At 46.2% G+C, this 15,449-nt stretch overlaps 7 protein-coding genes across 7 annotated transcripts; 3 read left to right on the top strand and 4 right to left on the bottom strand.

Moving 5' to 3' along the window:
- Window positions 1–168: 168 nt before the first annotated feature.
- On the top strand, window positions 169–2,532 carry Bathy16g00190 (flocculin; the record flags this gene model as incomplete). Its single annotated transcript, XM_007508645.1, has 1 exon — window positions 169–2,532. One exon carries the CDS (start codon window positions 169–171, stop codon window positions 2,530–2,532), a length of 2,364 nt encoding a protein of 787 aa, XP_007508707.1.
- A 142-nt stretch (window positions 2,533–2,674) lies between these two features.
- On the bottom strand, window positions 2,675–4,543 carry Bathy16g00200 (unknown protein; the record flags this gene model as incomplete). Its single annotated transcript, XM_007508480.1, has 1 exon — window positions 2,675–4,543. The coding sequence occupies one exon, from the start codon at window positions 4,541–4,543 to the stop codon at window positions 2,675–2,677; it is 1,869 nt and encodes a 622-aa protein (XP_007508542.1).
- A 457-nt stretch (window positions 4,544–5,000) lies between these two features.
- On the top strand, window positions 5,001–5,858 carry Bathy16g00210 (predicted protein; the record flags this gene model as incomplete). The annotated part of the gene is made up of 1 exon (XM_007508462.1): window positions 5,001–5,858. The coding sequence occupies one exon, from the start codon at window positions 5,001–5,003 to the stop codon at window positions 5,856–5,858; it is 858 nt and encodes a 285-aa protein (XP_007508524.1).
- A 104-nt stretch (window positions 5,859–5,962) lies between these two features.
- Bathy16g00220 (sulfite reductase subunit beta) lies at window positions 5,963–8,096 on the bottom strand (the record flags this gene model as incomplete). Its single annotated transcript, XM_007508497.1, has 2 exons — window positions 5,963–8,037; window positions 8,093–8,096. 2 exons carry the CDS (start codon window positions 8,094–8,096, stop codon window positions 5,963–5,965), a joined length of 2,079 nt encoding a protein of 692 aa, XP_007508559.1.
- A 580-nt stretch (window positions 8,097–8,676) lies between these two features.
- On the bottom strand, window positions 8,677–9,546 carry Bathy16g00230 (predicted protein; the record flags this gene model as incomplete). Its single annotated transcript, XM_007508597.1, has 1 exon — window positions 8,677–9,546. The coding sequence occupies one exon, from the start codon at window positions 9,544–9,546 to the stop codon at window positions 8,677–8,679; it is 870 nt and encodes a 289-aa protein (XP_007508659.1).
- Window positions 9,547–10,258: 712 nt separating this feature from the next.
- Window positions 10,259–13,312, top strand: Bathy16g00240 (predicted protein; the record flags this gene model as incomplete). The annotated part of the gene is made up of 3 exons (XM_007508671.1): window positions 10,259–10,389; window positions 10,596–10,796; window positions 10,918–13,312. The coding sequence occupies 3 exons, from the start codon at window positions 10,259–10,261 to the stop codon at window positions 13,310–13,312; spliced, it is 2,727 nt and encodes a 908-aa protein (XP_007508733.1).
- Window positions 13,313–13,396: 84 nt separating this feature from the next.
- Bathy16g00250 (glucose-6-phosphate dehydrogenase) lies at window positions 13,397–15,433 on the bottom strand (the record flags this gene model as incomplete). The annotated part of the gene is made up of 1 exon (XM_007508610.1): window positions 13,397–15,433. One exon carries the CDS (start codon window positions 15,431–15,433, stop codon window positions 13,397–13,399), a length of 2,037 nt encoding a protein of 678 aa, XP_007508672.1.
- Between the last annotated feature and the right edge of the window lie 16 nt (window positions 15,434–15,449).

Below are 15,449 nucleotides of genomic sequence, written 5' to 3' on the forward strand. Positions count from 1 at the left end.
GGAGGCGAGAGACACGACGAAGAAGTTTAGCAATATTATTGAAAGTTTTATGATGAGAGACACGGAGCAGCTGTTCAATACCAAGAACAACACCTTCATTCACACTTTCAAATTCACCACAAAAACACCAACAAAACACCAACAGAGAACGAGAAAAGAAAGAAAGAAATGCGTCGTCGTTCTTTTTTCTTCGTCTTCTTCGCGCTGATTTTAACGACCATTTTTAACGAATTCACATCCGCGCAAGGAAGAGGAAGAGATGTCGACGACGACGACTCTTCGTTGTCGTCGTCGTTTACGTCTTTGTCGTCGGTGGATGAAGAAGAAGAAGAAAAAAGTGGTGCCGTCGTAAAAGTCGCAAAAGGAGAAGATGAACAAGAAGAAGTACCGGCGGTCTCAGAAGAGAAGTCTCTAAAAGCACCACCAACATCATCACCAGAGGAAGAGTGGAGTAATGCTGACTCGTCGTCGACGAACTATAAAGAAGACGATGAAGGTGCGGTGAGGAAGAGAACAACGCAGAAAAAAGAAGAAGAAGAAGAAGATTATCTTCGATCGGTGGAAGAAGGAGAAGAAAAACAGAGCATTCGGGAAAAAAGAGAAGAAACGTTATCGAAAGACTCCTCTGCTTCTTCGTCATCGACTATCGGAGATGAATACGAAAAGATGATGGGAGGAGAGGACGAGGGAACTCAAGAAGTTGACCTTCCGCCGGACAGCTCTACCTCTTCTTTAAAAGATGAAAATGAAGGAAAAGAGACCGCTCCGGGGTCGGTTGTCGCCGAAGACGCCGTAGAGAAAGAAGAGAAGGAAGAAGGGAAGCTGTCATATATAAAAGAAGAAGAGGAAGAAGAAGAAGAATCGTCGTCATCGTCATCGTCTCGAAAAATTTCCTCCGAGGAAGAGGCATCGAAGAAGGAAACGGAAGAGTCGATGACTTCGTCAACGCCGTCAGTCGGCGAAACGGAGAAAGAGTTGTACGAAGAAGCCGCAAAGGCGGACGATGTCGCCGTCGTCGAGGATAAAGACGAGAAAGTTTCAGAAGAAGAGGAAAGTTTCGACGACATGACAGAACCAGCTTCGACAAACGAAGCCGACGGCGCGAAAAAGACACTCGAAGAGGCTGAAAAATACGTCGAGCTGAAAGATGTGTATGAAGCTGTAAGTGAAGAGAAGAGAACGTCGTCGTCGTCAAATGATGGTGAAAGTGGAGAAACTGTTGAAGAAATGAAAGAGCCTGCGTCAGAATCTGTCGAAAAAGAGGAAGATTCAGTTAAGAGAGACGAAGAAATCGTCGAAGAAGATGCAGCGACGAAGGAGTTGGAAATGCCGGTTGAAAAGAAGGAGGAAAAAGTAGAATCGAAACCAGACGAGTTGAAATCGAAAGAGACTGAAGAAAGCGACACTGGCAAGGGAGAAAATGAAGATGTATCTTTTGAAGGCGCAACGGAAACGACTACGGATGATTATAATGATAATAATGAGAGCGGCGCGTCTTCTTCAGGGACCGAGAAGCGAAGACATCGTCATCGCAACACGACGCATTCGAGAAGGTCTTCCACAACCCATCGTCACAGAAACAGTAAGAAAAGCACAGAAGCTTCGGATTACGACGATTCCTCCGTGAAAGAAGAGGAGAAAACGCAAGAACGACCAGTTGAAGAAAAAGAAGAAGAAGATTTGACCGCAGTCGCCGCTCTCGGCAACAGCGAAGAAACACCTAATAAGGAGGAGGAGAACGAAAAGGAAAAGGAAGAATCTACTCGCGAGGAGGAAGTTCTTGAAGAGAAAAAAGAAGAAGAGATGATCGAGGAAGAGAAAGAAGAGTTGGAGGAGAAGGAGAAAAAGGTGGAGGAGGAGGAGGGCACCGTCGACGACACCAACGATTCATCGTTTGACTCGGACTTCTCTGCCGAAAGCGGCGATAGCGGAGAAAAAGAGGAAGAGAAAGAAGAAAAGAAAGAAGAAGAAGCCATTCGTGAAGAGCTTCAAGAAGAAGAGGAAGAACGAGAAGAGGAAAAGATGGAAGAAGAGCAAGAATTAGAACAAGAATTAGAACAAGAAGGAGGGGAAGAGGTATCTTCGTCGTCGTCGTCTTTTTCTCGAAGAGAACGTGCGAGTGGATTCCGGGATGAGGAGGAAGTCGAGGCTGATTTAGAACCAGCATCGGACACGAACGATTACACTTCCTCTTCTGATTACAGCGATGATTCCTATTCGTCATCTCGCAAGCCCGTTGGCTTACCAGACTTCAATAACATGATGTCAAACGTCCAAAGTGGGATGTACAACGTTCAAATGTTTGCCTTTCTCGTGGCAGTATTTGCAATTTTACTTCTCGGCGCGTACGCCAAGTTTAAGTACGAACGCTGGATGCGAGGTCCGGCTCCGCGTGTCGGTGGTGGAAGTAGAAGCGCTTTCTCGTCGCAAACCACGACGCCGAACAAGGGTCCTCCGATTGAATGGTCTGAGGATTGGAGCGATGACGACGATTTAGACGACGATTTCGGACCGGTTCATAAAATCGTTTGATTATTTCTAGATGCCGCCCATATAGCAGATTCATTGAAAATGTATTAGAGAGCTACAAAATAAAACTTTTTTACAAAAGCATTCTACTACTACTACTACTACTACTACTACTACTACTCTACGTCTACATCTACTCCTCCTTTCACAATATATCACCAGCTCTCGCTTTCTGACTGAACATGACGCGTAACCTTTGCGCGACTCCAATTCCAATCTTTTGCCTTCCGTCGCGGTGTCTGTTTGAAAATTTATTCAAATCCGCGATGACGTGTTCACCACCATATCGATCGTCTTTATACCGTTCGAAATGTTCAATCAACTTCTTCGCGCTTGGAAAGCGGTTCGCGACGACGTGCGCGTGTTCCTCGGCTAATCCCGATATCGCTGCCAGCGCTTTCACCCACGAGACGTTCAAATGGTCCAATTTTTTAATTTTCTTCTCGTCCACCGTGGCGACGACGCCTACCGATATCGCGTTGTGGTTCTTCTTAAACGGAAGATCTGCTAACCATCTGTGCATGCCGATGATGTTATCAACGACCGCTTGCTCGTTTAAACACTCCACTACTTTGACTTGAATCTTTCCTAGATTCCCAAACCCGCCCGAGCGTACGATTAATTTCGTTTTCATCGCGGAAACAAACTTATCGTTGAACGCGTCTTTGGCGCCGACCTGGGCCATCTCCTTCCTCGTTCGTTTCAAGACGTAATCGTCTAATCCGTACACCAACAACGTGAGAATACCAACCGAGTCCGAGCGTCGTTTCGCTTTCAACAGAACATCCGATAAAGAACCGTCCTGTATGTGTTGCAAGCGTTCCGTTTCTTCCTCTTTTTCGAGGAGTTTCACAAACTCTTCGCCGTTTAAAACCAACGTCGTGCGCATCGACCAGTATAATCTCGGATCTTCCTCGACTTGCATTTGCGTCAAATCTTGCAACATAAATCTGCACTCTTCGTTCGATCTCAGTTCCTTCTCCGGATGCCGAATCCACGTGATGCTCGCGGGGATAGGCAATAAAGTTCGCGACGTACATCGCAATCGATTTTTATAGTCTTTCGATACGCCTGAAATCCCATTCGGCGCGTCCAAACCTTGCATGACTGCTTTACCGACATTTTTAATCGCAAAGTCGTGATCTAACACGCACGTGATTTTACCAAACATTTTGCTTTTCCCACTTTGATACGCGGGGTGCGCATACGGTAACGTTCGCGCGTATTTACTTCTCGTCGGCGTAAATTGTGTGGACGGCGACGGCGGCGGTACCATCCTTCTCGCCGGAGGCGACTCCGACGGCGGCGGCGACGGCGCCATTCTTCTATACAAGGGTGATTCATCGTCATCTTCTCCATAGACGTCATCATTTCTGTGCGTAGGCAACATCACGTTATCCTCCTCGTTTTCCATCATCTCTTTCCTTTTCTTAGTAGTATCGTCGTCACTATCTCGATTCTCCGCGGCGCGTATTTGTAACATCACTTCCATCGCTCTCTCTCCGTCTGTGTTAAAATCAATCAAATTCACCTCTTTCAACGCCAAGACGTTACCGAATACTTTCACCGAATACCTTCGATCAAACCCGCCCGTGTACTCCATAATTTCTCCTTTTCTTCCGTTTAATTCTGGTTTACTGAGTATGTTATGGATTAAAACTTCCGTGCCGATGTTAAAGAAGCGTTTTTGTTGTTGTTGTTGTTGTTGTTTTTGTTCTTGTTGTTCTTGTTGTTGTTCTTCTTCTTCTTCTTTGTCTTCTTCTTCTTCATCGTCGTCGGAGTCAATCAAAATCACTTCTTCTTCTTTGTCTTCTTCTTCTCTTTCTTCGCTTCTCGTCGTTCGAATTGCACACCGAACCACCGGAGATGATGATGGTTCTTCTTCCTCTTCGTCTTCGCTTTCTGCTTCTTCGTCTTCTTCCCGCTCCTCCCCTACTAATTCTTCTTCTTGTTGTTCTTCTTCTTCTTCTTCTGAAGAGGATGAAATCTCAATCACTTCGTCGTTCACCGTCATCGTGTAGGTAACTCTTGATTAAAAGTTATACGATGGTGTAAACCGTGTAAAAAAACTCTCAAAGTAGCTCTCCGTTAAAAAAAGGTATAATACAAAACGCGCGTGTCTATTTATTATGTGTACATATATTCGTGAAACGCGCTCAAAGGAGCGCGTTCAAAGGAGCAGATATAAAGTAGGGGATTTCACCTCTCACTCAAAACACTCAGATGATTTTTTGAATTTTTTCGTTCGTTCTCTCTTCTGTTTTTTTCTTTCACCCCACTTTTGCTCAAAATTCCTTATATTTTTTAACACGTTGAAAGAGTGTGTTGATGTTAAAAAGATGACGACGCTTTTATCATTACGTGTGGTGAGAGGAACAACAAAAACAACTTCGAAACTTTCTTGCGATAACAACAACATTAACAGAAAGATAAGATGTGGTTTTGCGATGACGATTCAAAAGAAGAAGAAGATGGAGGAAGGAAAAAGAAACGGCGTCTTCGCGATGACGACGACAAAGATTATGACGATGATGATGGATAAAAGATTAGTAGTTGTGACGCGTGCCCACAATAATAATACGAATAACAACAACAAAGAAGAAGAAGAAGAGCAACAAAAGTTGTTATACAAGTTTTGGGAAGATTCGGAGCGACTCGCAATTCTTGGTTTGTGGTTTTCGTTGCTCGCGGTGGCGACGTTCGTGGCACCAAAGACGGTGGGGTCGTTCGATGCGGATTTAATCGCGCAACTCGTTTCCTCTCCGTTTCAAGGTCAAGTGAACCCACTGTTTGAGGCTTTGTTTAACAGTTTAGGGGTCGTTCCTATGGTGTACGCGTGTTTACTCGTTCCGGGCGGTGGCGAAAAACAGCCAAAGTTGCAACCGAAGTTTTTCGTCGGCGCGTCGTTCGCTCTCGGATTTTTCGCGTTGGGACCGTATTTAATCGCCCGGACGCCGGTGATAAACGGCGTAAAGAAATCCAATTTAGGATTTATCACCAAGAATATTCTCGAATCTAAAATTAACGCGTTGTTGTTGACGGCGTTTAGTGGGTTTTTATATTTCTGGGCGTTCTCGCACGTTTTCGACGCCGCGGTGGTTTCGGAGTTTGTGACGTTGTTGACGAAACAATCGACGTTGGCGTGCGTGTCTACCTGCGATTTAATCGTCTTGTCGTTGGTGATGAAAACGGCTATACAGGAGGATTTACAGAGACGCTCGTCGTCGTTGTCATCATCAGCATCATCTGATGTGAACCCATTGTTTTATTTATTACCCGTGTTAGGTCCGTCGTTGTATTTGTTAACTCGACCGGAGTTGGAAGAATGAGGGGATGAGTATTATATACGCGCGATTTTGTTGTAACATAAAAATGATGCAGTTAGTATTGATATAGTAGATAGATAGATGTTGATTTTAATTTATAATTGAATTTACAAGTCCATGATGGCTTTCGTTGCCGCCGCAGTCAGCGTCGTGTTGTTCTCTTCCGCGTATTTGATCAATTTATCCAGCGCCGCTCTTTCGACCATGACTCTCGGCAATCGTTCCGCGGAAACGAGTTGTCCCGGGACGTATGATCCCGAGAACGCTTTCATTTCTTCAAACGAAACGCGGTTGACGAACTGACCAAACTCTTCGCCGCTGTTACGATTTTGTTTCCAATACGCGAAAATCGGTTCGAAAAACGTCTCCAAATCGTCCACCTTCACCTTGTCTTCGTACGCTCGGGCAATTCCGGTTAAGTTTCTGGTACCGCCCAACCAGATTTGGTATGAGTTCGGGCCATCGCCGACGAAACCGAGTTCGGCCATGTATGGTCTCGCGCACCCGTTCGGGCAACCAGTCATGCGAATCATAATGTCGTCGGATTTCGTCAAGCCGACGGTTTCCATGACCTCGCGAAGTCTCTTGTTGATGTCCGGTAAACCTCTCTCGGCTTCGGTAATTGCTAAGCCACACAAAGGCAACGCCGGACACGCCATGGATAACTGGTCGTTCGGCTCGATGTCGTCCAAATCTTTCAAACCGGCGTTTTTCAAAGTTTGGTGAATGTCATCCTTCCACTTCGGGTCGACGTCGCACAAGAGTAAATCTTGTTGCGCGGTCAAACGCACCGGTAACTCGTATCTTTCGATGACCAATCTCAAGGCTTTTTTCAATTCACCTCTTAAGCGACCGTTTTGGACGTGGACACCGTACCATAACTTCCCATCGCCTTGGTCGTTCCACCCGAGGTACGATTTAAATTCGAACTCCGGCAACGGCGCAATCGGTTGAAACTTCTTGCCGAAATATTGTTCCGTGACCGAGGTGAACTTCTCGACGCCCCAGCTGTGGACGAGATATTTTAATCTGGACTGTTTTCTGTCGTCCCGTCTGCCGTAATCTCTTTGTGTGCAAACGATAGCTTTGACGGCGTAAAAAATATCATCTTTATCGACGTAGCCAATCGGCGATGCGATTCTCGGGAAAGTTTCGTTGTTTCTGTGCGAGCGTCCCATACCGCCGCCGGCGTAGACGTTATACCCGACGTGTTTGCCGCCGGCATCGTTCACGACGCAAATACCGATATCGTTACTCAAGAAATCGATGTGATTATCCCCGGGGACCGTGACGCCAATCTTGAACTTTCTCGGCAAAAAGAGACTCCCGTAAATCGGTTCTTGGCTTCCTTCAAAGTTCGTCCCGTTGGAGTTATCCATTCTCGCTTTCGTAATTTCAGGCTTTTCCACCGTCATGACTTGTTCTCCATCGAGCCAGACGTCGTAATACGCCCCCGATTGCGGTGCTAACAGTTCCGCGATGTCGAGCGCAAGCGTTTGCGCGATTTCGTAACTCGGGTTCTTCTTGTCCGGACACGGCGCCGCGGTCACGTTCCGGTTAATATCCCCGCACGCGCCTAACGTGGACCCCATGTTTTGAATGACCGTTCTAAACGTTTGCTTCAAATCTTGTTTCAAAATACCGTGCAACTGGTAGGTCTGTCTCGTCGTCAAACGTAACGTCCCGTTCCCGTGCGTATTCGCCAAGTCGTCCATGGTTAAATACAACTTATTCGAGACTAAACCAGCCGGTTGTTTCGTTCGCATCATGAATTGGTAAAATTTTCCTTCCCCGAACGATCTCTTCTCGCGATCGTCTTGTTGGTATCCACCGTGGAACTTATACAATTGCGCGGCGTCTTCGGAAATGAACGTCTCCGGCGTCGCCAACTGCTCAATCAGAGGGTGGCGTAAAAAATCCGAGTTTTCTTTGATGATTTCCACCGCGGACCTTTTCGGTTCTTTCGGTGGTTCCGCAGACGATTTCTTCGACGGCGTGGCCACGTTGACGATGGTTAAGTTTGATCTTCTTCTCAGTTGTTTTAAAGTTTGTTGTCCTCGGACTTTAACGTTTTTGTTATTCGTCGTCGTTGCATTTTGATGACTTCGTCTGAAGGACAACTTCCCCCAGGAAGCAGCAGCAACGCCGGTGTTGTTGGTCGTTGATGACGTTGCCGTCGTCGCTGTATTGATTGAAGAGAGAACGAAAGAAGAGTCAGTCAGCGTTTGTGCACGCACACATTTCTAGGACGAACGCGCCACAAAGAGAGAGAGAGAGAGAGAGAGAGAGAGAGAACGAGTGCAGGACGACGACGACTGGATGATACTGTACTCTTTTCTGTAACGCGTGTCGTCAAGAGTTGTAAAATTTTGGACGCCGCCCTAGTGGACTTCTTCTAGGGATTGGATTGGAGACGAGTGCGGCGTGATGATGACGATGACACCGTTGTCTTCTTCTTTTCGTTTTTAAGAAGACAGAAAACAGATCATCGACGAGATAAACGTCATCAAAAGGAAAGAGAACGCGTGCTACGAGAGAACAACGCACCGCCACTGGTTGAAGCTAACATAGTATAATATAGAGTTTTATTATAATGGAGTTGATTGTTTTGATTGTCTAATAACGCAGACAGAGGAAAAAGATAAACGATAAAGGGGGATCTCGTCGATCGACGGACGAAAAAGCGTCTCTTTCTTTCTTTCTTTCTTTCTTTTTATCTCCGAAAACGAAAATATCTCTCTCTCTCTATCACTAACAACACACTATTTAACAACAACAACAACAAACTACTGGTATATAAGAAGAAACTTATTAAGAAGAATTAATACAAATACGGCACCATAGCTTTCCTGTGTCTGGGAAAGCCTTTAATTCGGCGACGATACCAAATCAAGTGGTTCTTAGCCTCTACGCTCAAGTTTCCGCAAACCGCGAGGAACATCAAAGCGCTCGACTTTGAAAACCGGAGTATAACGCAAAGGCTGAAATACAAAACGCACTCGAAAAAGTAGTGCGGACAGGCGACTAAGGAGAACAAACCGGAATCTATTTGCGCGTATTGATCTCTTCGGTCGGTTTGTAAGCGAGCGTTCCGGAGTAACACGTGGCACTCGTATTGCTTCCAATTGGCGTAGAAGAAGAGAAGAGAGGCGAAAAAAAAGTCGGCTTTTCTTTCTCCCTTTTCTTCGTTGCTACTTTTTAAGCTCAAAGTCGCGCACACGTAATAGAGTAAACCTAGAACGTATCCAATCGCGTGCATTTGCGCCTTCTTCTTGTTCACTTTGACGAACAAAGATTCCATCAACCGTCGCGTGACGTGAAACTGAAACAAGACGCTCGCGAGAAGCTCGCCGCTCGAGTCTCCTAAGACCGCCTTCGCGAATGAAAACACACCAATACTATTTCTCTTTGATTGAATACATCGCAACAAAGTATACGCGTTCCAAGTGGTACCGACGACGTAGAAGTGCGTGAACCACGCGTGCGGAACGTTTAATAAGATTCGTTTCGTTTTCGATGTATCGTCGTCTTCTTCAAAGTTGACGCCTCTCGTCTTGCCTCGCTTCGCCGTATCGCGCACAAACTTTGAAAGGAACGGGACGTTCACTTGTCCCAAAACAGACGCTACGATGAACGCGACCCAGAAATACCCGACTCCTAAAACCGAAGTACCTGCCGCGAAGAATACCATCTTCAGAATACTCTTTTGTTTTTATTCTGCTTGAGTTGATGAAAGAGGAAAAGAGGAAGAGAGACAGTTAGTTTTGTGGTGTTTGACAGTTATTAGAACACACACACACACACACCGTTCCGTTACGGACGACTTTGTTGAACACACACAGAGTGAGAGCAGAAAAAACGCGACGATGCGGTATACATATACACACACACACACACACACACACACATAATATATCCTCAGATAGCACAAACTATATGATTTCAAGTTTCACGAAGAGCGATGCTCTTTCAATGGCTTTCAGTACAGAATTTTAGCGTTCCTCACTGGATGTGTACGTGTGTTATATATATATAAGAAGAAAGAGAGGAAAAAGGAAACTTTGGACGACGGACTTTTACGGACGACAAAGACGTAAACGACGACGTAAACGACGCACCACCCTTTTAGAAGACATTATAATAGGCATATTGTTGTTTTTGTGTGTAAGAAGAAAAGTGAAGAGAGAGAGTGAGAGAGAGAGAGAAAAGCGCAAAAGCAAAAAGCAGCAAAAAAAACAACAAACCAAAAAGAAAAAAAAGGAGAGAACTCGTGTGATTTTTGATGTGAAAGCGTTTTTCTCCATTTTTTAAAGAAGCAGAGAAGAGAGTCAACTGCAGTCGGCGTCACAGAAACACCACACAAAACAAGAACAAATCATCATCAAATCTCACATATATAAATAATGTCTGTGGCTGGGATTGATTTCGGATCGAAATCGAACGTGGTCGCGCTCGCGCGACGGAAAGGCATCGATGTCGTCATGAACGAAGAGTCTAAACGGGAGACGCCTTCATTGATCAATTTTGGGGACAAGTGCGTTCAGTATTCCTCGTTTTTATATTAGATGATGATGATTTTTTTTCTCTCATCGTCTTGTCGTTTCGTCGAAGTGTGGAGGCGAGAGAGAGACGATCAAATTTCGAAACTTTCGTTGCCGTTTTCTTCTTCTACGAGCAGCGCGCGCGCATCAGAGCCACTTGAAATAAAGTGTTTGTGTATTCATTATTCATTGGTTTCAGTAAGAATCTGATGATGATATTGATGATGATGAAAATGATCGGAGTGAATCGACCGAAGCAGAGAGGTGCAAGAGGCAGCCGGCGAAAGAAGAAAAAGAAACTTCCTTCTTTTTTCCTTCTTTTTCCATCTTTTTTGGAAACGACGTTTCGTTTGTTTGATCATCAACAGACAGACACAGAGTTCAGAGGAAAAGAGGAGGAGTTTTTCTTTCGCAAAGTTTCTCTCTCTTTCTCTTTCTCTTTTTCTCTCTCGTCGCGCTCGTGAATCACAACACGCACTCACCACATTAATTCTCTTTTCTTAATAATAATAATAAAATAGGCAACGATTCGTTGGATGCGCGGCTGGCGATAAGATCAACATGCAACCGACGAATACGGTCGCGTGCTTGAAACGCTTAATCGGGAAGAAATTTTCCGACCCAACTGTCCAAGAAGACATCAAGGAATTCTTGTATCCAGTGAAGGGAGACAAGAAGACGGATAATATCATCGTTACCGTGGAGTATATGGGGAAACAAAGAGAATTTTCGCCGGAGCAGTTGTTGGGGATGATTTTGAGCGATCTGAAGAGAATCGCCGAGTTGGATAACGAGGGGATTAAAATTACCGACTGCGTTTTGTCCGTGCCGATTTTCTTTGACGACGTGCAAAGACGCGCGATGATTGATGCGGCGAGCATTTGTGGGTTGAACGTCATGCGATTGATGCATGAAACGACCGCCACGGCGTTGGCGTACGGCATTTTCAAGACGCAAGAGTTCACGGAGAAACCGGTACGAGTGGCGTTTGTGGATATCGGGCACTCTGCCATGCAATGTTCGGTGGTTGAATTCACTTCGAAAGGTTTGAAAGTGCTCTCGACTGGATACGATACAAACTTAGGTGGCGGCGCGTTTGATAACGCGATGTTCCACCACTTTTGCGAGGAGTTCAAGGAGAAGTTCAAAATTGACGTCAAATCGAATCCCCGCGCGAGCTTTCGTTTGAAATCAGCCATCGAAAAGACTAAGAAAGTATTGTCGGCGAACCCAGAAGCGCCGATTAACATCGAGTGTCTCATGAACGACGTTGATGTGCGATCGATGATTACGAGAGATAAGATGGAAGAGTTGGCACAAAACGAGTTAAACGGTTTGATGGGTCCGGTGCGACAAATGGTGGTCGATGCCAAGTTGGACATTGCCGACATCGCCTCGGTCGAATTGGTCGGTAACGCCTCGAGAATTCAATCGATTCAAAAAGCGTTGGAGGATTTCTTCCAAAAGCCAATCTCGAGAACGTTGAACGCCTCGGAATCTGTGGCCAGAGGGTGCGCGTTGCAAGGCGCCATGCTCTCGCCGTTGTTTAGAGTGCGCGAGTTCGACGTCATCGACGCGTTCGCGTTCCCGGTCAAAATGTCCTGGCCGGGAGACGCGAAAGGCGAAGTGAAAGACGTGGAATTGTTTGAGAAATATAATCCGATTCCGAGCACGAAACAAATGACGTTTTTGAAAGCGAAACAGTTCACGGTGCAAGCGACGACGAAAACGGACGAATCCTCCGAGGAATCTTCGTTGGGTACATTCGATATCGGACCGTTACCGGCCGTCCCGAAAGGCAAAGACAAGCACAACGTCAAATTGAAGGTGAAATTGAACTTGAACGGCTTAGTCGAGTGCACGGAAGCGCAAGTGTGGGAGGAGTACGAGGAAGAGGTGCAAGTGCCGATTGTCGAAGAACCGAAGAAAAAAGAAGAACCGAAGAAGACAGAGGGGGATGCGAGCGAAAAGATGGAAACCGAAGGCGGCGAAGAAGGTGGGGAGGACGGAGAACAGAAAGAGGAAGGAAAAGAGGAAGCTGCCAAGGAGGAGGAACCAGAAGAAACGAAACCGAAATTTAAGATTGAGATCAAAAAGAAAACGAAGAAAACGGACGTGCCGATCAAATCGACGTACACGGGCGGTTTACCGGACAAAGTGCTCGAAAAGTGCAAGCAAGAAGAATTTGACATGGCGTTGCAAGACAAGGTCATGGAAGAGACGAAAGAGAGAAAGAACGCGGTCGAGGCGTACGTGTACTCCATGCGCTCAAAGTTGGAAGAAGGCGGACAGTTGTTCGATTACGTCAAGGAAGACGTGAGAACCTCGTTCAAAGAGTTGTTGAACAACACCGAAGACTGGTTGTACGAAGACGGCGAAGACGAGACCAAAGGTGTTTACGTAAAAAAACTCGAAGAGTTATCCACTATTGGTAACCCGATCGAAGAGAGATACAACGAAGAACACAAACGACCGGGCGCGATTGCCGCCTTAGAATCTTCGTGTCAAATGATCAAACAAACGTCTCAAGATGAAGCGCACGCGCACATCGACGCCGAAGACTTAAAGAAAGTGCAAAAAGAGTGCGACGATGCCGCAAAATGGTTGGCTGAAAAAGTCGAATTACAATCCGCTTTACAGAAAACCGACGATTGTGTGTTGAAATCAGAGGACATCGAGAAGAAACGATCTGTGTTGGAGCGCTTCGCGACGCCGATTTTATCGAGACCAAAACCAAAACCGAAACCGAAGAAGGAAGAGAAGAAAGAAAAGAAAGAGGGTGAAGAGGAAGAGAAACTCAATGGCGACGCGGAGATGGAGGATGGCGATGCTGGTGCGGCGGCGGCCGAGGGCGAGGATGCGCCGATGGAAGAAGATGCGAAACCGGCGGCGGGTAGTGCGGAAGACTTAGACTAATATTAATACGTACTAAATAAACACAAAACAAATTATTCATGCAACTAATGCGTATCATCTATCGACGATACTCTACTTCTATACTTAAATCCATTGCGTCGAGGGACGCGCATTCATTTGACTATGTCTCGGCGACCTTTGTTGTTGAGGACTCACGTCGCCGGATCGGTATCCTCTCGGACTCAACGCGTAGCCTTCATTCACTGGCTTATTCTTTTTCACGACGGGTTCAGAAACGTACACCGCGTTCGATAATTTACTCGCTAAAGATTCCGTCATGCCGTCCTCCTCGCCCGGCAACGTATCGTATTCCGCGTTCAACAGCGGCACCGAATCCTTCTCGACCAAATGCGACGGTAAATGCCCAGCCCTCGTTCTCAATTCGTCTGCCTCTTTCGGTCCTCGACTACCGTATGAATACGTAGTCATCGGCAAATACCCGCTCTCAATCGCGGAAACCAACGGATCGCACACCGCCCACGCGGCTTCGAGTTCATCGTTCCTCACGAAATGCGATTGGTTCCCGTTGATGACGTCCAATATCAATCGATCGTAGGCGCGTCGAGGAGCTTCCCCGCACGCATCTTTCCTCGCCTGTTCCATTTTCCATCTCGAACTCAATTCCATTTCCGAAGCCGTAGGTTTGACTCCTAACCCGGGTTCTTTAATCGTCACTTTCATGTACATCTCCTCTTTCGGTTGCATGCGCAAAACAAACTCGTTCGGCCCGGCCGCGTGTAATCGAGATTCGTCGTCGTCTCTCCCGAAAACATCCCCGGGGGATTCCTTCAACTGCACTCTAATTTCCGACCTCTTTTCGTTCATCCCTTTCCCGGCTTTAAAAATAAATGGCACCCCATCCCATCGATCGTTGGCTAATTTCAACACCGCCATGATAAACGTCGGCGTGGTTTTCGAATTTTCCGGGCGTTCCTCCATGTAGCCCAAATGCTTCCCGTTTTTCGACTTCGAGTATTGCGCGACGACGGTGTTTTTCAACACGTCAAATTTATCATTACTCATCGCCACTTGTCTCAAAACTTTCAACTTCGCGTCTCTTATATCTTCCGGATCTAACGATACCGGCGCGTCCATCGCCAGCACGGCTAAAATTTGCAACAAATGGTTTTGCATGACATCTCTAACGATCCCATTCTTATCGAAATAATCCCCTCTTTGTTGATCTTCCGCGCCGTACGGTTCTTTGAATATAATCTGTACGTTCGCCACGTTATCTCGATTCCAAATCGGCGATAACAATCGATTCGCAAACCTCATCACCAACAAGTTCTCAATCACTTCTTTACCTAAATACCTATCCATGCGGAACAAATCGCTCTCGGGCCATCGTTTGCTCAACTTCACGTTCAGCTTTTCGCACGTCTTTCGATCTCTACCGAACGGCTTTTCCAGAACTAACCTCGTCCATCCTTTCTTCTTCATCTTCATCTCCGCTTGCGTGTGGTCCGTGAAATGCACCTTCCTCGTCCTCGTGAAGTAGTGGATTTGGTTCGCGCAGTCGACGATAAAATCCGAATGTAAACAGCAATACCACATTCGATTCGATGCCGGCGCGTCTTCGTTTTCTTTCTCCCACGATTCAATGTGCTTCGTTATCGAATGAATGGATCGATAATTTTGTCTCATCGTTTCTTCGCTCCCTTCTTTACTACCATGAAGACCGGATTCCGAATCCGATTCCTCGTCCTCTTCTTCTTCGTCTTCTTCTTCTCCTCCTCCATCGCCTCGACCATTTACTACGGTCGTCTTCTTTTTATTCTTTTCTTCTTCCTCTGAAAGAAACTCCTCGTCCAAATAACACACCTCCACGTCCTCTAAGAACTCCTCCATCAAACCTTTGGTCGGTTTCGTCGCGTTCGACCCATCCGGCGGTTTCCAAACCCGGTTGATGTGTTCCGTCAATTCCGTTTTGAACTCGATTTCAGTTTTGCTTTTCCTTCGCAAAGAGGCGAATATTTTAGTCCTGGTTGGTAAAAAACCCGCGGAGTGGAGGTTGAACAAAGACGGGAAGAGTTTCTTCGAGGCTAAATCTCCAGTCGCGCCTAAGATGACGATGGATAAGCCCTCGTGGCGGACTTGGAGGCGAGACGGAAGCGGCATTCGTAAAAGGTATTTT

This window comes from Bathycoccus prasinos, assembly GCF_002220235.1.
Source record: "Bathycoccus prasinos genomic : Chromosome_16".
NCBI lineage: Eukaryota > Viridiplantae > Chlorophyta > Mamiellophyceae > Mamiellales > Bathycoccaceae > Bathycoccus > Bathycoccus prasinos.